The following is a 19824-nucleotide window of genomic DNA, read 5'->3' on the forward strand; positions in this document are numbered from 1 at the left end:
TGCTTATTAAACTATTCGGGAGAAGATGGTAGGGGAAAAAGACAAGTGTTTGCTCAGTAACACAGTTCAGAGATTAGTTACTCAGAGGGCCACTGGCTAACACTGCTAAGATTTACTAAATGCAGACAGCAGGGATGATGCAGTCAAATTCTTTAGGAACAGGAAACTTGGAAACAGCTCTGCAGGTGATGAGCACATCAATTAAATATGTTGAAGGACAAACACTCATGCACACACGTCACTTCAAATAGCACAGGAAGCATCCGCTTCAGCACGGCAGTTGCTCTCTCCTAACACACACACTAGCTTCCGTGAGTGTTCGGCTTTCCAAAGCTAGTCGTTTGGTTCATGCGAGGCTGGTACTAATGAGACTGATCTTGGACGAATCTCACCGTGCTTGCCTTATGAACTACGTAATTTAATACATTTAATACATTAATTGATTGGGAGGCATTAAAATATCTCCACCTGCCAAATAGTTAAAGGAGCCTCTTTGGTTTTCATTTACCGAACACTTTCCGAACTACTCAAATCTAAAAGGGTAAGTTTACAATATCTGCCTGGAATAGGTAAGCATGCTGAAACGACATTAACTTATAGCTCTAGCATCGACTGGTTTGGGGTCTTGTAAGACCCCCGAATACCCACCAAACACGCCCACGCGAGAACCTGATGGAACTTCATGCGTGCCACCTGCGGACGCAGCGCGCTCTAGTGAGGATGAGGAAAGGATCAGCCTGATTGTTAACTTATAAACAAAATGTAGTAGTTTTTCGCGCACTTGAATTGCATGCGGTATACGACATCAACGTAAATGGTAAGTCTAGATAACATTTACTAATTTGAACGATGGGAATTGTGAGCTGGTGCTTAATTAAAAGACGCAAAGCAGTTTATTTTGTCCACGTGCGTACAGAAAAACGTCGATTCTATAGTTTCTGGCTTTCGGTAGAGCGCAGGACGAGCGGGTGCGTGTCAGAGCGCGAGGTTTATCGTCCACTAAAAGCACAAGCAGGATTTCTTAAGCCACGTGTAAAAATACAACAAGCATAATAGCATGAAACGTTAATGAGAGCAATCTACACGCCTGTGTGTCTCGGAGGGAGAGCGCCAGAAACATGTCTGTCTTATCAGCAATGCATGCGTCGGTAATGTTACGCGCGGACGTCCACCTGAACTGCATGTAGGCTACATAGTTATTTCACTCCTCTGCCTACAAGCCATAAAAACTGCCAGTTAGGCTACTGGAGTAATCTGCTCTGCGACATGAATGCGACATGAAAGCCATATGAAAACCATTTGAAGTGTCTACTGCGCGCGCGCGGTAGCAACGCGTGACGAGGACGAGCAGGATGATGTGTGAAGAATGCTCAGTACGGCTCGTGCCCATGGAACCGAAACTCCTGGTGAACCATTTTGCTTTCTCTGCCACCCAAGTCATGAATTTGGCAAGTTGCATTAATGCCAGAATAAAGCGTACACGGGCGCTCCCAGTGGCGCTGACTGTAAGACATACAAGCTCTAAGTTTCTCCTGGTCCTTACACACGCCACCCATGCCGAACGCCCTCTGTGCTTGTCAGAATGGCAAGTGTGTGTGAGAGAGAGAGAGAAAGAGAGAGTGAGGGAGGCAGAGGGGATTGAGAGAGTGTTAAGACTGTCACTTGTTTATGGAAATACTGGCCATATGAACATCTAAACTCTTGATGAATATGAATATCCCTTTGCAGGGATTTATCCATGTTGCACCTAAAATGTGAATGCAGTAACATATCAGAATGGCATGGAAGTTACTCAGTTCAACTTTTAACAAGCTTGCCTGCCGTAAGGTGAATGTACTGTACATAATGAAGTCGAATAGGCTGTTGGGGGGGCTTAATATGACTACGGTGAGCTTAGTCTGAGCTCAGTGTGAAAGGCAAACACTAATGATTCAGGTTTCACTCACAGCAAGACTCTTTCAGTCTCATTCTCCCTCCCTCTCTTTCTCTAGTCTGGTTTTCTCCTCAGTTATTTAGCACATCATTCATTCTGATCAATCCTGTCTGCGATTCTTTCATTTTCCTCACCAGTTATGTCATTTGTTATTAATTTGTAAAGTGGTGGAAAATGATCAATGAGAGAATAGTACCCATAGTACCCAAGTGTAGAGATGGAAGCACGCACCCACGTGCACTAACAAGCCAGGCGTATGTTGTGTTCCTAGAGAGAGAGGAAGTCTCACACTGTGAGTGAAAGCAGAGTCATTAGCACTTCACACTGAGCTCAGACAAAGCCCATCTGCTACTGTGAACACATACAGACACATTTAAGAACTCGCCTGCTTCTCTAGCTCCTTTATGTCCAAAACTGTACCTTATTGTGAAGCGCACAGCTTGCAGACTGAGGCTATAAACTGTGGATACATACATGAATGATGTTCTTTTTTTAGGGAGTTAAAACCTGATACTGAATAATCGATGTGAAAAATCCCCTTTTATATCTTTTTGTACCTTTATTTCTTATGTACATGTTTGAAGGTTTTCAGGGTAAATTCCTGTTTCTTCCATTCTGTAGGTGCAGGACATTATATATTATATTATTGTCTTGCTGTCTCTTTAGGTGATGTAATGTTCATGAACAAGATCGTTTGGAATACTGGGTGATTCTGGAAACATCAAGTCATGGTGGTCCTACTAAGCCTGACCTGGCTCCTTCTAGAGATGCTTTTGTCTGATTGGCTGACAGCAGTTTTGTCCCGGGACTTCACTTTAAAGGACATAGTCCAGCTCCATCTGTTAGGTGCCAACACCATAAGTCTCTGAGCTCAAAAATAATCAATCACAGATTTATAGTTCCTATAAGCCTTTTCCATCATATAAATGAATTACTAAATGATAGGGTTGCAAAGTAAGACAGCATCATGCTGTATTTACTGTTAAACGTCACCTGAATAACTCTAGGAGGTTTGCCCATAACTAAACGTATGAAATGCATCGCAACTGAGGTGTCTGTTTTTTTTTAGCTACCCCCTACCCTGGCAGCTTTAAGTGCTTCATCTGTGAGGAAGCTGATGATAACTACTCCTGCAACCGTTGGGCCCCTGACACCTACTGTCCTAAAGGTATACACACATGTACCACATGGTACACATATAGGGCAATGAGGTTTTCTCAGATTTTGTGCTACAGCATTTCTGAGTTTTCATTAACATTTCTTTATTCAATTCAGTTCAAATATGTTTATTTATAACTCTCTTTGCAATGTTCTGTCTCAACAGAAATTTCTTGCCACAGAAGGCAGGAAAACCATTTAGGTTAAAGATTTCTGCAAAGCACTTTTTTTCTCAGACTGTACTAAGGACAGATCTATCATACATTTAGATGTGTGATATTTATGCAAGTCTACTGTCTTCAGAGTTATGTCATTTGCATACTGTTTTTAGTATGCATTAAGAATTCACATACTAATATTCCAAATATATACTTATTTTCCGCATGCATACCAATTTTACATAATTACTGTTGTATTTCTAATGAGCAATTTCAAGGTATGCATGCTATTTAAGTATGTGTAATGATTTTTATTTTTTTTTTACTTCAGAAATGCAAATTTTGCACTTAATTTTTGGTAATGCATATGTATATTTTGTATACTTTTGTTCGCATGAGTCTTACCTCCAAGGTTTTTGTTGACTTCTTTCGAAGTACAGTTTGCATTACCAGAAAGAAAGAAGCCCCAAAACCCGTAGGTTCAAGACTGAGTTCTAGAACACACCTTTTTCTAGAGTGCAAGGAAGTCCATGAGGACTAAATTGAATAACGCTAATATAGTTGGCATGATATTTATTTGGGTTTTTTATAATATTTGTATGTATGTTTACTGTCTTACATTTATCTTTCTATGATGACCTAAAGATACATTTATATTACAAGATCTGCAAATACGTATCTAGATCCTATTGTTGAAATCAAATATGTATTTGGATACGTATTTTCTGAGTATGCATTCTGAGACTTTTTCTGACTATACACATTTATTTTGCTATTTTATTATTATTTTTTAAATGTTGTTGGGGGGGGGTTTAACATTGAGAGGTGTGCTTTTACAGATACCAGATTCTGCTACACGCATCACAGGATAAGTTCTGTAGGTGGGAGCGTTGCTGTGACGAAGCGCTGTGTAGCACAGGAAGCGTGTGTGTCCACTGGCTGTGTGACACATCATGGTCACATGGTAGAACTCATTTACCTATACTTACATACCTATAGTCTGACCCACAGACATACAATTATTTGTAGTCTCACACACACACACACACACACACACACAAACAAATATGTTTATTCTGAAAGTGAAATGTAATGCTACCTGTGTATATGTAGATCTGTGATATGTGTTCGAGGTGTGCAGTAATCAAGATGTTAACTGCATCTATATTTTCACTTTGTGTGTGTATATGTATATATAGTGTACATTATATTTTATCCTGGTGTAAATTGTGCAGGTCTGCACTTCCTGCTGTGAGGGAAACATGTGTAACCTGCCCGTACCGTGGAACGAGACAACGGCCATCTTCTCCACAAAATACCCATTAAACCGTGAGAGCAGAATCTGTCCCAGCTCTGCCACCACCATCACCATCATCATTCTCACACTCGGCTTTTCTTAACAACTTGTTTTTATTTTGTTTTATTCATGTAACGGATTTCCTGTGTAGGCAGAGGTGTCTTTTAATGATTTAAAGCATTTTTCTGAACCGGGATCATGTACGTGGCATTTGCTGGGTATCTGCACACTGTGCTCGGTGCTGTCTGTATGTATGGGGTGATGCTGTCCTTCAGGTCATTCTCCCCCTTGTTTGGTTCGGATGCCGCTGTAAGAGAACCAGTTCACCCCTGCCTTGTTTCAGTAGTCTGCTAGAGTCAAAAACACTCAAATCTTTGGATTAAAATTCATGTTAAGATGATGGAGTACTAGACTAATCACAGTATCTCATGTCAGTGATGGTTAATATTAGCAACAGAAATGAACATTTATTATCCAGTGATATTTGTGAAATTTTTCATACATACATACATATATATATAAATATATATATATAAAAATAAAACTCCATGTGTGAAGCTTTGAAACTAAAACATTTCCCTTAAAAGATGTGTGGCAGGGGTAATTTATAAATAAATATGCAAATACAGAAACTTCCAAAATCAAGTTAAGAACAGTGACTGAGCAAATACCCTTTTATATACCACTGCTGATTACAGTTTATCCATTTGCAGACAGGTCCTGTTCAGAGGATAAATGACACTCTAGCATCCATTCAGCCTTTATTCATGCTTTAACATACTTTACCCCATACAGAGTTTACATAAATACATTTCAAATACAAAATACATTTCTGGGAAAAGCAACTGTGCTTTAATGCTTTAAGTAATTTTATAACAAAAGGGAAAGCAAAGCATTTGTGATATTTTAATAATAATAAAAAAAAACAAAACAGATACATTAGGTCTCTCCTGTTCCTACTTCAGCTGGCACATAGGAAACCTGGGAGCAACTGTCCAATAGCGAGTAGATTCTGCTAGTCCAGGATCAGTTTTTCACATTCACACAGTGACGGATAAAGTCTAAAAAGGGAGGGGAACAACCTAGTGCAGCACTCTTAAGAACTCAGGACCCACATTCATCAACCCTCTCAGCTTAAACACCTGCAGACACAGACGCTGTGGACGCAGTACGAATACAAGCACAGAGTACTGTTGTTTGGGGTCCCCTCTGATATGGCTTCAAGAAGATCAACATGGAAGTCAATGCAACGTACAGGAAGTAGGTACCAATTGCATCTGACCCAAAAGATTACAGTATGGGAAATGGAACAAGTGTGAAATTTAACATGATAAAAAAACACACACAGATACAACATTTGAGGTTTGTCTAATTAGTGTTACTTGGCTAAACTCAAAAAGTGTAAACATGGCAGTTCTGCTAACGTGGCTGCATTAGTACACATCCGCCTTTACATTATATGCAGAAATGTTATTCTGTAACAGCAGTTCACTGTCTGAGGGACCTACTGCCTCGTATGTCTTAGTGTTTTTTTTCCTCCAACACAAAATATTAAAACTGTAAATAAACTGTTTTGGATGATAATCCATCATTAAGGCACAATCTTGTCAAAGGCACTTTGATCCCAACATCAACATAATAAAAGATGAGGAGGGTTGCTGCCCCCTAGTGGCAGCACTCAAACCAAAATACATCTTAGTGAAAGTACATCTAAAACTTGGTGTTATACAAATGATACACACAGCAGTCCTGCTGATATACTTGAACAATAAAAACAGATACAAACAACGCAGATAACGCAGATAGCATTTGCAGGATGGGCAAACACATCCGTTCCGAGTTTACTGGTCTTCGTGACGAATCCTTCCAGGTCTTCTCACATGAACCCAGAGCTGGGGGGGGGAACACACCAGCCCATCAGGAATCAGCAATCACCACTGAACCATCTCAAAAGAATGTAAGTCTAGTCTGAGCAGGGGGGGGGGGGGGGGGTTCAACATATTTACACTTTGTGGTATAAAGTCCTTATAACCATCATGGACACATGAGCGGTCTAGTGGTGCCTTTCCTCAGAATCAGCACTAGATATACCGCAACAAAAACACGCTGTTGGTTTCCAGTGCTGCACCAGCAGACAGAGAGGCGTGGAGCGCTTACTTTTTGCGATCTTTGTCCTTCTTGAGGTTGGAGTTGGCGGTGAAGGCCTGGCCCTGCAGCAGCTCAGCAGCTGCCTTCTTCTTGCTGAAGGAGCTCATCTCATCCTCCAGGGATTTCCTCTTCTCGTCCAGCTTGCTCTTCTCCTCCATGTGCAGGCGCTTTAACTGCTCGAACTTCCCCTGCAGCTGGACGCAGGACAGACACCATATGGTTATGGTATTTTTCTGTTTAGTTTGAATTTGGATTACTGGATTTCTGGACACATAGTTCAGTCAAAATAATCCCCGTCAATTCAAACATAAAAATTTGCTCAAAACTGAGGGGAGAAAAAAAGGTTCTCAGTAAAAGTGTTTTATAATTAACACTTTTATAATTCATGTGTCATAGGGGATCAATTTTAAATTCTTAATTCACCGTGAGGCCAAACTTGGGAAATGTCATGAATTCTTCTATAGTGTTTAATCTTTAATCTGTGACAATGAATGAGAACGGAGCTCTCTCTTAAATAATATTCCTCACTGCACCTTTAATCTGCCTGCATCAGGGTGAGTAAAAGAGTCCTCATTTAATCCTCCACAGTACTTAATCTTTAACATGTTAATGACAGTGTGAGTAAGAATGAAGACCTCTTATTCAGTTCTCCTTTTTGCACCTTTAATTTGCCTGTACTAGTGCGAATGATGACGGGAGGCCGTATCTTTTATGTGCCTGTGTGAGGATGGATACCTCTCTCTCTGCCTCCTTTAGCTCTGCCTCCTTCTCCTTGACGCGCTGCACAAATGTCTGCCTCATCTCCTCCTCCCTCCGCTGAAGCTCCTGCAAGAATTCCTGACGCTTCGCCTCATATGTCTCCTGCAGGCTGAGAGGGACACGGGACACAAACGCACACAAAAATATCCTTATTAAACCTTGCAGCACCTTCAATGAGCACAAAACCAACAAGCATAACAACTTTCATCATTTGTTTGAGAGTACATTTAGACCGAAAAATAGCAAAAAGGCTTCAGGCAACACCTAAGCAAAGAGAAATGTAAGAGATTAAAGCAAAACTAAAGTAATTTAGCAAAGGCAAATATAAATTAAAATGCAAAAGCATCGTCTATTTTTCCAAGCTAACCAAATATGCACACCACAGCATACAGAGATAGTATAAGTGCTGACAACACGCATACATTAATGCAAGTGGTATGTGTTGTTCGCTACGTCTGACGGGCTTGGTCTGGTGTGCGCTGCCCTCTACCTGACGGGTTTGCTCTCTGGGTCAGTGTCTCTGAAGCCCATCTCCTCTAGCTTACAGCGCCTGTAGAGCTCGTAGTGGCGTGTGTGTGTCTGCTCGCGGAGATCCTCCATGTTCACACAGATCAGCATCTCCCGCAGCTTCACAAAGTCACAATGGTTCTCGTTCTCCACTGTGTACACACACACGCGCGTGCGCGTCTGTCTCAGCAAAACTATGCATGCTCAGTTAGCCCCTATATACATACCCATATGCATGAACAAGTGAACATGCAAACGCTTACACATCTGAATCCGCAACTCATGCTTAGCTAGACACACACACACACTTGACTCGACAAATCTATGCAGAACACCTGCTCCATCAGCCTTTATGGATACACCCACATGCCCATGAAGACGCCCACACGTGCTTACCCTGCACCACACCCCACGGGTACTGGCGAGCTTTCACCATCTTATTCCCAATCTTCACCTCCTCTGTACTACCCACCACTGCAAAGGGCAGATGACCCTGAAACAGCACAGCAGCATAAACACACACACAAATTGACATCTACATAGGTTCAAATCAAAAGAACTGACATTACACATTTAGAAGTAAACAATCAGTGGGAGTGGATGATGGGGCCATGTGCTGGATCTAGCTGCAGTTGTGTCCAGGCTTGGATGCCCATATCCATCAACACTCATGTGTTAATGTTTAATGTTCACAGTCTCTGCTAAAGCACAGCGTCATCTGGATTCACATCACTAAAGTGAGCTGATGTGTCTCCCTCGTGACTACAAGTATGACACTACTGTTACAAACTACTTTATGTTCCAAAATAATAATATGAATGGAAGCCATATTATGATGAGATCTGGTCAAAGACTGGTCTACGTTACTGTGACTGACGATTAACATTTGTTTGTAGGATTATGTGAATTCTGTGATTCATACAAAAACCCACTGAATACTCAGCAAGACTGCAACAACAAACCACACTGTGTTGTCCTAGCTAGGGCCTGAATGTACACCAAAGGGGACACGCACGCAGTATTTGTAAAGTCTAGGCTGAGGCCTTAGAGTTGTGGACACTCACGTTCATGGCAGTGTTGATCTTGGAGACGGTCTCGTCATCGGTGGGAAACTGATAGATCTGCACTCCATTACTGACCAGTTCACTCATGATCTTGATCTTAAACTTGTGCAGCTCACTCTTAGAGATGGTGTCTGCCTTCGCAATGACTGGGATTATGTTCACCTTTAGCAAAAGCACGCATGCACGCACACACAAAATATCATTATCAGCACTAGGGGTTGGTCTGTGTCATCATAACTTCTTACACAAAGGTATGTCAGTACGACCTGAAAAAATAGTATACTTTTTGTAACGTAAACAAGAAAAAAGTCTTCAGATACCATAAGGACTCAGTCAACATGCTGGCAGTGTTTTATGTTTTTTTTGGTTTGTTTGTTTTTTATTTCCTTGCCCCACTCCAGATGAAACTCTTTGCACTCTGCATGATAATTCACAAAAATAACAAGGTTTCCAGCACTGCAACACTATCTGTTCTCTCCAGCCACAGATTTTGCATACATGCGCAGGAGGGCGTCTTTTTTTGTTTTAGCAACTGAGAGAGCCGTGAACCACAAGACCAAGACCAAGACCAGCCCATCCGGTGGCACCACCCTACACCTCAGTGCTCAGAGGGAGTGCAGTCTTCACTATTTCCGGCATGTATAGTCCTGCTGCCAGCATTTCCAAAGAAACTGCTGCTGAGTGCCAACCATGAAACCAGACACACACCCACACACACACCCACACACCCAGAATACATCATAATACCACAATACATAAAATCTAACACTACATGCAAACAAATGCATTAAGATATGGAACATCAAAAACTACAAAACAGAGCTAAAGTAACATAGCAACACTTGTAAAATACACAAAAAATATCTTTATAAAAAACCACTGAAACCTGAAGCGTATACAAGAAGTATAAAAAAATATAAACACTAAACTTCTGCCAGCGCCCCTCCTTTACCACACTCCTTTACCACAGACAGAACCACATCCCAGCTGAGCAGTGCCCACCGCACCGCTGGGTAGGGGTGACAAGGTGCTCCCTAATGCACTCACGGCGTGCCACGACAATGCTCCAAGCCACCTGCCAGGGGGCGCTGGCGAGCATCTCTCTGCACTCACAGGACAACTCATAATAGAGAAGATGACAAAGACAGCCTCGGGACTACCCCGCTCACACTGGGTACTTCATAATGACAGATCCCTGAGAACCGCAGGCGTGGGGGTGTGCGGCTTCTCTCATTCCCTGCTCCTGTTGCATTTACTCACCGCCACCAACTCTGTGAGTGGGACTGACCTTACTGTCCAGTTTCTTCATGGTGACAAGGTCGAGCGATTTCAGCGAGTGGCCAGAGGGGGCGATGAAATACAGGCAGGCGTGGATGCGCGAGTCATGGTAGTTATGCAGGGAGCGTTTGATCTTCAGCTCTTCCTGCAGGTAGGACTCGAACTGCGTGTCGATGTAATCCACCACATGCTGGTAGCTGGAACAGATCAGCCCATCAGCTACTCCAGTTGCTCCAAAACCTTTCCTGCAGTGCCACCCCCTTTTGTAGATAAGAATGTTTTCGAGCACCCCTGCGACACACATGCACACATACCTTACTACTCCCCCCCCCCCCCCCCACTCTAGGTCTCTGGAGGGGCACGCCCCATATTTAGGAATCACAGAGCTATTCAGCGCTCCTTCGCCTTTTCAGGCTTCAAACATGGTGGGACTAGCAAAATGGTTATAATAATAGCTTGTCTTTCTAATATATCTAATTATTAATGGCATTTAGCTGATGCTTTTGTCCAAAGCAACTTACAATTATGAGTATAACTTGAGCAATTGAGGGTTAAGGGCCTTGCTCAGGAACCCCACAGTGACACCTTGGCAGTAGTGGGGCTTGAACCAGCAACCTTCCAATTACTAGTCAAGTATCTTAACCACTGAGCTATCACTGCCCAGATAATATGCAAGTCGCTCTAGATAAGAGCATCTGCCAAGTAACAAATGTAATCTCTTCCTGCAATAATAATAGTATTATTATTAATTATATTATTATTATTGCAAGTTGCACTACTAAATCGAGCCATGCGCCGGTCTCCCTGGCCCCGTCCCCGGCCCGTGCGCCGGTCTCCCTGGCCCCGTCCCCGGCCCGTGCGCCGGTCTCCCTGGCCCCGTCCCCGGCCCGTGCGCCGGTCTCCCTGGCCCCGTCCCTGGCCCGTGCGCTGGTCTCTCTGTCCCCGTCCCCTCCCCCAACCTCTCACCTCTCTTGCTTGTTCATCTGGTCTCCGAAGCCCACTGTGTTGACAATGGTGAGTTTGAGGCGAACGTTGCTCTCCTGCAGATCGTACGTCTGTGCACGCAGCTTCACACGTGGTTCGAAATGAGACGACTCAAAGTTCTCAAAATTGGTGTTGAACAGGGTGTCCATCAGAGTGGACTTCCCTATACCCGTCTCTCCTGCAGAGAAAAGGAGGAAAAACATGTTGCTCTGTTAAACCATTAAACCCCTTGAATAATTCTCATGTCTGTTAAAGTGAAGTGAACATTAAAAAGACAATACGACATTAAGCTAAAAGAGCAAGTGTAAGTCACCTATGCACAGGATGTTGAAACAGAATCCCTGACTGGTGGATTTGTTGACCAGCTGGTCTGGTAAGCTGTCAAAGCCCACGTGACCGGACAGGGACAAAGGACGAGCATTTCTCTCCTGTTAAAAAATGAAATCAATATTCCTCAGCCAAAACCACAGTCAATCACTGAAGCCCATCTCTAGGAAGAAACCACAGCAACAAACCATGAAAGCAACATTAGACTAATGGGACACAAAAATACAAAAAGCAGCTGGAAGGTCTAAACAATTATATAATCTTAAGAATAAAACGCAGATCTTGCACAAAGAGCCCAATCACAGTCCATTTTAGATCATGCATGGTATGCATCACTCAGGAACACCAGAAGACAAACACAGATACACTGACGATAAAGTGAAATTTGCAGTTGTAGCAGATAGAGTAAATAGTCCATTTTCTTGTGGGAACGGGGAGGCCAATGAGTGTTAATTCTGCGAAACAGGAAAGCAGACTGAAAGGGCTAACCAATCCCACCATGCTCTTTTGCTTACATAAGCATTCCAAAGATACAGCAGTGTCTAAGCACAGGGTCACAATCATTCAACAGATAGGGAAGGTCCTGAACCAAGGATGGACGAGGTCAAGTTTATCAGTACATTCCTCCCATTTTGGGGATCTAGTTTGGAATCTGGATAGTATAGCTAGGCAGCAAAGACATTTTAAACACTTTAACCTGTCCCTGCATTTAAGAAGTAATTATGTGATCCTAGCTAGCTAGATAACTACCAAAACTCTAGCTATGTATTGTAGGGTATCTTTAACTGGATATACAAGATGATAGTGTCAGTCATTAATAATAGACCATGTCGCGAAGGACCAGTATTATCCCAGTGCTGACACTAAGGTACGTCTGTAGACTTTAACCTGAAGCTAGCATTTCTCAAAAGCCATTTCAGAAGAATTCAAGGGACCTTGAGTAAAACTTTAGGTAACTAATCTAACCGAAGAAACAAGCAGAACTGGCGAGATCAGTAATCAGCTAGAAAATAACTGACTTATAACTCATGACTAACTGAACTTGTCAGGGGGTGGTAAACGCCAGCGAGGTTTCCCATCTCACGTTAGCTTAGCTAGAGCTAAGTTTAGCAAGCTTAATCAACATTAATTAACATATAAAAATGGAAATAACCAAATGCTTACCCCTTGTCGCGCAACGTCAGATGTAGCCATACTGTGTGCTGAACAAACAATTTTTAACTTGTTTTTGATCTTTTTTAAGTACCGAGATGAAAAAGGCGGATGAAACGGATTGAAAAAGTTTGGGGAGACACGACTGGAATGTGAAGGGATATAACACTCGACGAAGTTGAGGGGTGGAAATCACTGTTTGGGCGTCATGTATATAAAAACATCTACAACGCCTAAGACATAACTATTCTTTAAGTTAAATATGCTTTCTATGTACCGAACATTTTGTCTCAAATGTAAGCAAATACTAATTAAGGCATGAATTAGTTTATATAGGATGTACACGTCACCCTATATCTAAAGTGGTATGGTCTAAAATCCCAGCGATACAAGAAACGTGTAAGAAACTAGCGTTCATTTCGGCTCCGACAAAGTGCCTTTACATTGAAGCCGCCGCTAAATCCACATCCAAAATGGCGCAAAACGGACAGCAGTTTCTTCACAGGCTGGGTTCGCTAAGGGGCGGGGCCCTTTATTTGCTTTCTTGAATGAAGACGTGGTGCTCCGCTTGCTGGCAAACACAGAATACTACCAGTGCGCCCGATGAAAGGATATTTTGTGGCAATAACAGGGGTCTCTGCTGGCGTTCGTGACGTTTTACGGTTTTAGGTGCGGCTTTCAGTTGTGGAAGTCATAGATGCTGAATGTGCGCAATAGGTCTAGCTGGAGAGTGGTTTAAGCTGGAGGCGCCCATTCAAGAATTAATCCCGATGGCGAGCGAATGGACCCAAGAAGCGGTTTTACGTTTTCTAGCGGACAGAGGAGGGAGAGTGAGGAACGTTGATTTGACGGATCATTTTCGTTCGACTATTCCAACAGACCATCTGAGCAGAACGGCAGCAAAAGACGCTTTTAAGAGGTGCGTGGACAGTATAGCCTTCGTGAAAGTGGAAAATGGGGAAAAATATGTGTGCCTGAAAAAGAAGTTTAGGGGATCGGTGAAGCGGTCGGATGAAAGGAGCTGCAACGGCCATGTGCGGAACAGTGGTGCCATTGTGAAAGCGCAGCGCCGTACCGTTAACGGTGACAGCAGAACGGACGTGGTACCTGTCAGACTCTGTGAGAAACGCGACGAGCCGAAAATCGCCCTGTCACAGTGCTGCGCAGAGACCACAAAAACGGACGAAGACGAAGACGCAAAACAAGACTTGCTGCCTGGCTCAGGTTACGGAACTGGCGGGGATGCGCAACCACCTCTGCGTATTTCCGAGTCAGTCTCGCTTGGGATCAAGGCGGAATCTCGGGTCTCCAAACCAGAAATGGGAAATCAGCTTACAGATAACGGCGGGACGGTAAACGAACCTGACAGGGAAACGAGCGAAACTTTACAAGCAAGTCAGCCACTGGCCTCGGAGATGAGTATACCGGAGAGCTTGGTAACAGATGAGTGTGTCCTACCAGCGGTGACTGGCGAGACTGTGTTCGGTCAGTCTGCACGTTTACCGACGGATTGTCCCGCGCTGAGTGGGAGCGACCTTGTGTCTGATCTGAGACTTACCGAGGAGGAGACCGCCGCACGTAAGGGATCGCATTGCTGCAGGCGCAGACAATCCAGAGGGTCACAGCGCAGCAATCAGTCCGAGGGTGGTGTAGATGAGGGACACTTAGATTTCGTGATCACGTCGGGCAGCGACAGCAACACCCCGAAAGGTAGCCGAAAAAGTTTCATTGAGCACATGATGAACAGTTCACCGCAGGTGCGACGCAGCATGGTGCTGAGAAACTCGGTGCACCTCTCCGCCAGGTATAAAGATTCCTCCGGGACGGGCGACGGCGACTCGGCGTCAGTAAACTCGTGCAGTGTGGACGATGAAAACGCCGTGGTCACTTTGGACCCTCTGGAGCACGAGTGGATGATGTGCGCGTCTGACGGGCAGTGGGAGAGCCTTCATCGGTTGCTAACGAGCGAGCCTAACCTTATAAGCAAAAAGGATTTCGTGACGGGGTTCACGTGCTTCCATTGGGCAGCCAAGCAAGGGAAGCCGGAGTTGCTCGCGGTTCTCGTGAATTTTGCGAAGCAGCACGAAGTGGCGGTGAACATTAATGCGCGCTCGAGTGCAGGATACACCCCTCTTCACTTGGCAGCTATGCACAACCACATCGAAGTTGTGAAGTTGCTCGTGGGTGCGTACGACGCAGACGTGGAGGTGCGAGATTACAGCGGGAAAAAAGCCGGTCAGTATTTGAGGAGCGATGTTGCGCGAGATATTTTCGATATAATCGGCGCCGGCGACGACTGGGACGCCGTCGACGCGGGAGTTGCAGTCACGGGCCGGTGGAGACTGTCTAAGCTTCTTCAGTCCAATCTCAGACCACTGAAGCTTCTGAACCAAGGCCTGGGCGAGGGCGACGCGTGTGACAACGCGGGAGTCGCAAAGCCTCTCCGCCGGAAGGCGTCCCTTAACAAATTTAAGCCCCGACTAAGTAAAATTGTGCACAGCACTTCTCTGTTTGAACGGTTGGAGAGAGAGGCGGGCGAAGCCTCTGGCTCAGTGAAGTCCAGGCCCAAGTCAAATCTCTTTGGGTAGAGGCAGGTAATAAATAGGTCTGCTAATCTCAGGTTTACAGCTCAATGTTTTATGTGCATAATGTGTGATTTTGTCATCTTGAGGACTTGGCCAACTCAGCAGACCAGTATAATAATGCTGCTAGTAGTCTGATGCTCACACGTAAGTGGAGAAAAGCCCATATTGTACTGCTTTGCGTTGAGCAGCTCATGACCTCTGCACCTATATACATATTTGTCAAGGATGACATTATCAGACATGCCCACATTAGATGATTGTCATTAATTCGCTTATTGATCTTTAGGGAAAATGCATTGAGAATAAGCTTTTATTTATATTGATTTTTTTCTTTGAAATTTTCTTTGCACTATTCTCAAAGAGCACTAATAATAATTATTATTGCCTTTTTTTATTGTGCTTAAGATGGGCTCAAGTTCAGTCATCTTCATTTAATGAATTAAGGTAACAAATTCTCCAAAAGCAATAGAGCTCCTGCTTTAATCAATGCTTCTGACGTGTCTGGAGATGTCAGCTGTGTGCGTCAGCATGATGGCACATGAGCAAGCTCTAACTTGCTGTTCCTCCACCTAGACCTAATCGTGTAATTCTCCTGTTATGGGTCGTTGGTTTGACCAAAATGCTTTTTTGTAGTCTGCATTAAGTTTATAAGCACATATCACACAAGTCTTCAGTTGTCCACACTTGACCCAAAAGCGTGCGTGCTCTCTCTCTCTCTCTCTCTCTCTCTCCCTTTCTTTCTCTTTTACTCACTTTTTTTGCTGACATTTACTGTGACCATTAATATTACTTGGAAGTTTTATCATTCTGTGTACATGCTGAGTTCAAGACTGCCTATGTAAACACAATTTTCCAGATCTGACAGTCTGTCCAAACAGTGATTTTGTGTGTGTGTGTGTGATTATTAATTAATGTTCACAGACATCAAGGTCTTTTCTGACGTGTGTGTGTGTGTGTGTGTGCACATGACCGGGGTGGGGGTGTGGGGGTCAGACATACGCTGACCTACTGCTTACTTTGCTTTGTTGATTTATTGTCACATTACCTGCAGAGAGCATTAAAGGCTGCGCTCTGTCCAACATGTCCAGGTGGCAGGGACAGGACGGAGGAGCAGTCTTTGACTGGCTACCATATCACATCATATAACTTACAATCAGGTGTTTTGCCATGGCAGTTATGTAGTGACAAGCATATGAGGTTGTGCAATGATGCCAAAGTTAAACCTGTTCTCTTCTGGAATCTTCCAAGGAATAATTTCACATGTGCTTTGTGAAGTGACTTCGCTTTGCGACAGAAATGTAGGGCTTCAACATGCCAATATTTATTTAACATTGTAAGCGGTACAGGTAAAAATTTCTGTGTTTGGACAGGAAGAATTATGATGACTGGATCATTATTGTTTGCGTTAGGCGCAGCCGTTACTGTAGTGGAGAGCAATATTCATCTTTATTTCTTTCACCTTTCAGCACTTTCAACTGTATGTACACTAAAATGTAAATATGTCCCACAGTTTTGTCTGGTATATTGTTTGTGTTGTTAAATTGTTGCCTGTGTATCTGTGTGACTGTGTATATGCATTTATGCTTATATATAAGTCTTTCCCTTTCAACACATAAGTCATTTTATTTCTGACAGATGTGTGCACATTTGCACATCATCGTGTTTTTGTGCCGAACGTCTGATATAGTGCTGTTTCAGATCAACCTTAGGGAACACAGTAGGCCTCTGAACAGGGCAAAGATAACAGCAGAATCTGAAAAAGACCCACTGCCTTCGGCAGATGTCACTTGGTGGGAACTGGGTTCTGAAGCAGCGATCTGTTTGTGTTCACAAAGCTGAAATGATCATTTGCTGCTCTGTACTCAATCCCCTTCATGTCATGGTGAATCTTTTAGGGTGCCTCGTTTTAGTGTGTCTGATTTAGGAAATAACACTATATCAGGTCAGCACAATAAAGTCAGTAAACTGTTCCTTTGAGCTACTGGATTACATGTAGTGTTCAGATTTTGATGCTGCATTTTAAAAGGGCTGGAACGTTATACCTGGTTTATGCTGGCTTATTTGTTTACTGGTTTACTGAAGAATTTTGTTGATGTTTTATGATAATTCACTGTATCATAAATACTTGGCTCATAAATGTTTGGTACAATCATAGTCCATTTAGTTAGTTTTTAATTCCTCTAACAGTTTCTGACTTTTGACTGTTTAGAATATATTTGTTAGAATACTACATGCATAACTGAGTAAAGTTAGAATCTTTATGTGAAATAAATGGTTTCATATGTGAACGGTCTTTGTCCTTTTCTCTTTAAGCATATTTAAGGTTACTTAAAGTTATTAAAACTTTAAATGTGGCTAGATTCCGAAACAACCAACATTTATTTATTATTCCCTAAAGTATTAGGTATTTCAGATCAGTGTTCTTGCTGCCAGTGTTTTGAAACCATTCAACATTCTTTTCCGTGACATAGCTAAAGTGAGACGCTACCCAGTTGTAATGTCCACAGATTACGCAGTGTGATTCAGTAGCATCTTGGCCCTCGGTGACAGTCCCACTGGCAGAAGAGCTGAGCTCCTGATCCCACCTGCCATCTTGGACTCTGCACACAGCAGGAGTGCCTCCAACCAACATCAGCAGTTGACTGGCAGAGAGTCCGTTTCCCAAGTGTTGTTTTTCCAAGCAGATCCTGTTTTTGTGTCTTTCCCTATCCCTTTCAAAGGCTCCACCACCCAAACAGCTGCAACTTTTCAAACATCACCACCCCTCTTCCCAGAACATGACACAGGCCACATCTGGAAGTTATAAACAGCAAGATCCAAACCTCTAACTCTATTGCCAAGAACTATTAGCATTTATCAAAAACTATTGGAAAATGTATTCAGTTGATGCTCATTATTCAAAAATTAGTTATTTAAACTATTATATAAAACTTTACCATAGGGGTTTGCCAAATCCTTACATAAAACTGAAATATAGCTGAATAACTAATTTGTCCAGTGGTTTCATTACGATTACTGTGATGTTATATGTTATTCATATGGTAGTATCTGAATATTAACAATGTTGCTTGTTGTGGTCTCTTAGCAACTAACACCTTATGTTGACTCAGCATAGGCCTCCACCTACACCTGATGCTTTAACACTGAAGGACTTGATAAACTCTTTCCAACAATCATCTAACAATCAAGTCTGTCTCAATACCCAGTGAACTGCCTAACATAGGCAGCAGACGTCATAGTGTGGCTCAATCCTCTCAAAGGAGCTTAGTGAGGCCAAACTGTTCTCTTCGTAGTAATGGAGTCAAAAGTTTCAGACCCTTCTGCATTGTTCTGGAGTGTGCTTTTGTTTGGCACGGCTGAGGTCAGTGTGCGTGGCGACGAGGGAAAGTGTCTTTTTAAGAGTGAGAAAGAAGAGGGAGAATCGCTGACATGGAGAACATGCAGTGAGTCAACAGTTGTTGCAGTCCTGTCCCTCTCGGCTCACAGTGCAAGTTCAGTCAACTGTCCAAGGCGCGCACACACACACACACACACACACACACACACACACACACACACACACAAGGCTCACAGCTCACAGTGCAAGTTCAGTCAACTGTCTAAGGCGCGCACACACACACACACACACAAGGCTCACAGCTCACAGTGCAAGTTCAGTCAACTGTCCAAGGCGCGCACACACACACACACACACACACACACACACACACACACACACACACACACACACACATGATCACACCTAGATGAAATATTGCATTTCTGTAGTAACATGGTTATACTGAGCTTGCTTATATTTACAGAACACTGTTGCATTATGGAACTGTATTTAGGTACAACAAACAACCTAAAAAATTAAATCTTCAGTATGAGTATACAAATTAAAATAAATGTATGTATAACCATGGAGTAATGATCTAGCAGTAATTCCTGTCTTTCTTATGATTAATCTAAATGAACATGATAGCAAAGATATCAGCACTCATTCTCCGTGTGTTCCTGAGCTACCCATTGTCATGACAGAAACAGTGGGGCAGTGACATCTAGTGTTTACAATGATGTAGTGCGCCAACACCTTTTTCTTCTCTGGCTTTTCTGTGCTCTAGAAGGTACAACAACGTAAGTATTTCCTGCACTGCAGCCTGTGGGGGTTTCAGTGAATATGTCAAATCTAAGATGAGCTTCCCAAAAGCAAATGGATTCCACTTCAGGCCGTACTAGACCAAGCACTACAGAACTGGTGACTAAAGCTACAACTTCTGTGCAAATCTCTAATGTGCAGCATCTCTATGTTTTATCTCATAATAGACTGCAAAGCTTATAGGTGCACCATGAGGGTTTAAACAGGCCATACAGCCATTTAGTTTGACAGGCACTGACTGCTTCAGAGTAACTGCCTGTGTCTGTTTTGTTTATCGGTTTCATTTAATATTTGTGTACACTTGCTTGGAATGGATGAAATGCTTTTCAGTTC

At 43.1% G+C, this 19824-nt stretch overlaps 3 protein-coding genes across 5 annotated transcripts; 2 read left to right on the forward strand and 1 right to left on the reverse strand.

Annotated features, from left to right (window-relative positions):
• The first annotated feature begins 327 nt into the window (after window positions 1-327).
• LOC113584097 (ly6/PLAUR domain-containing protein 6-like) lies at window positions 328-4783 on the forward strand. 2 transcript variants are annotated; one of them, XM_035524938.2, is made up of 5 exons: window positions 328-541; window positions 2600-2779; window positions 3003-3101; window positions 4089-4213; window positions 4485-4783. In XM_035524938.2, the coding sequence occupies exons 2-5, from the start codon at window positions 2662-2664 to the stop codon at window positions 4647-4649; spliced, it is 507 nt and encodes a 168-aa protein (XP_035380831.1). In that variant the 5' UTR covers window positions 328-541; window positions 2600-2661; the 3' UTR covers window positions 4650-4783. The 2 variants fall into 2 exon arrangements, with proteins under 2 accessions (XP_035380831.1, XP_035380830.1); XM_035524937.2 differs by lacking the exon at window positions 328-541 and adding an exon at window positions 716-817.
• Window positions 4784-5294: 511 nt separating this feature from the next.
• LOC113584082 (septin-10-like) lies at window positions 5295-14441 on the reverse strand. 2 transcript variants are annotated; one of them, XM_081710509.1, is made up of 10 exons: window positions 14324-14441; window positions 11600-11714; window positions 11269-11464; window positions 10313-10499; window positions 9025-9186; window positions 8357-8453; window positions 7944-8112; window positions 7430-7562; window positions 6704-6888; window positions 5295-6438 (listed from the first exon to the last, which is right to left on the reverse strand). In XM_081710509.1, exons 3-10 carry the CDS (start codon window positions 11433-11435, stop codon window positions 6423-6425), a joined length of 1116 nt encoding a protein of 371 aa, XP_081566635.1. In that variant the 5' UTR covers window positions 11436-11464; window positions 11600-11714; window positions 14324-14441; the 3' UTR covers window positions 5295-6422. The 2 variants fall into 2 exon arrangements, with proteins under 2 accessions (XP_081566635.1, XP_026876605.1); XM_027020804.3 differs by lacking the exon at window positions 14324-14441 and adding an exon at window positions 12778-12934.
• Window positions 13061-17638, forward strand: sowahcb (sosondowah ankyrin repeat domain family Cb). Its single transcript, XM_027020826.3, has one exon. The coding sequence runs from the start codon at window positions 13470-13472 to the stop codon at window positions 15351-15353; it is 1884 nt and encodes a 627-aa protein (XP_026876627.2). The 5' UTR covers window positions 13061-13469; the 3' UTR covers window positions 15354-17638.
• The last annotated feature ends 2186 nt before the right edge of the window (window positions 17639-19824 follow it).

Source organism: Electrophorus electricus, chromosome 3 (assembly GCF_041902795.1).
Source record: "Electrophorus electricus isolate QZ-2024a chromosome 3, ASM4190279v1, whole genome shotgun sequence".
Lineage (NCBI taxonomy): Eukaryota > Metazoa > Chordata > Actinopteri > Gymnotiformes > Gymnotidae > Electrophorus > Electrophorus electricus.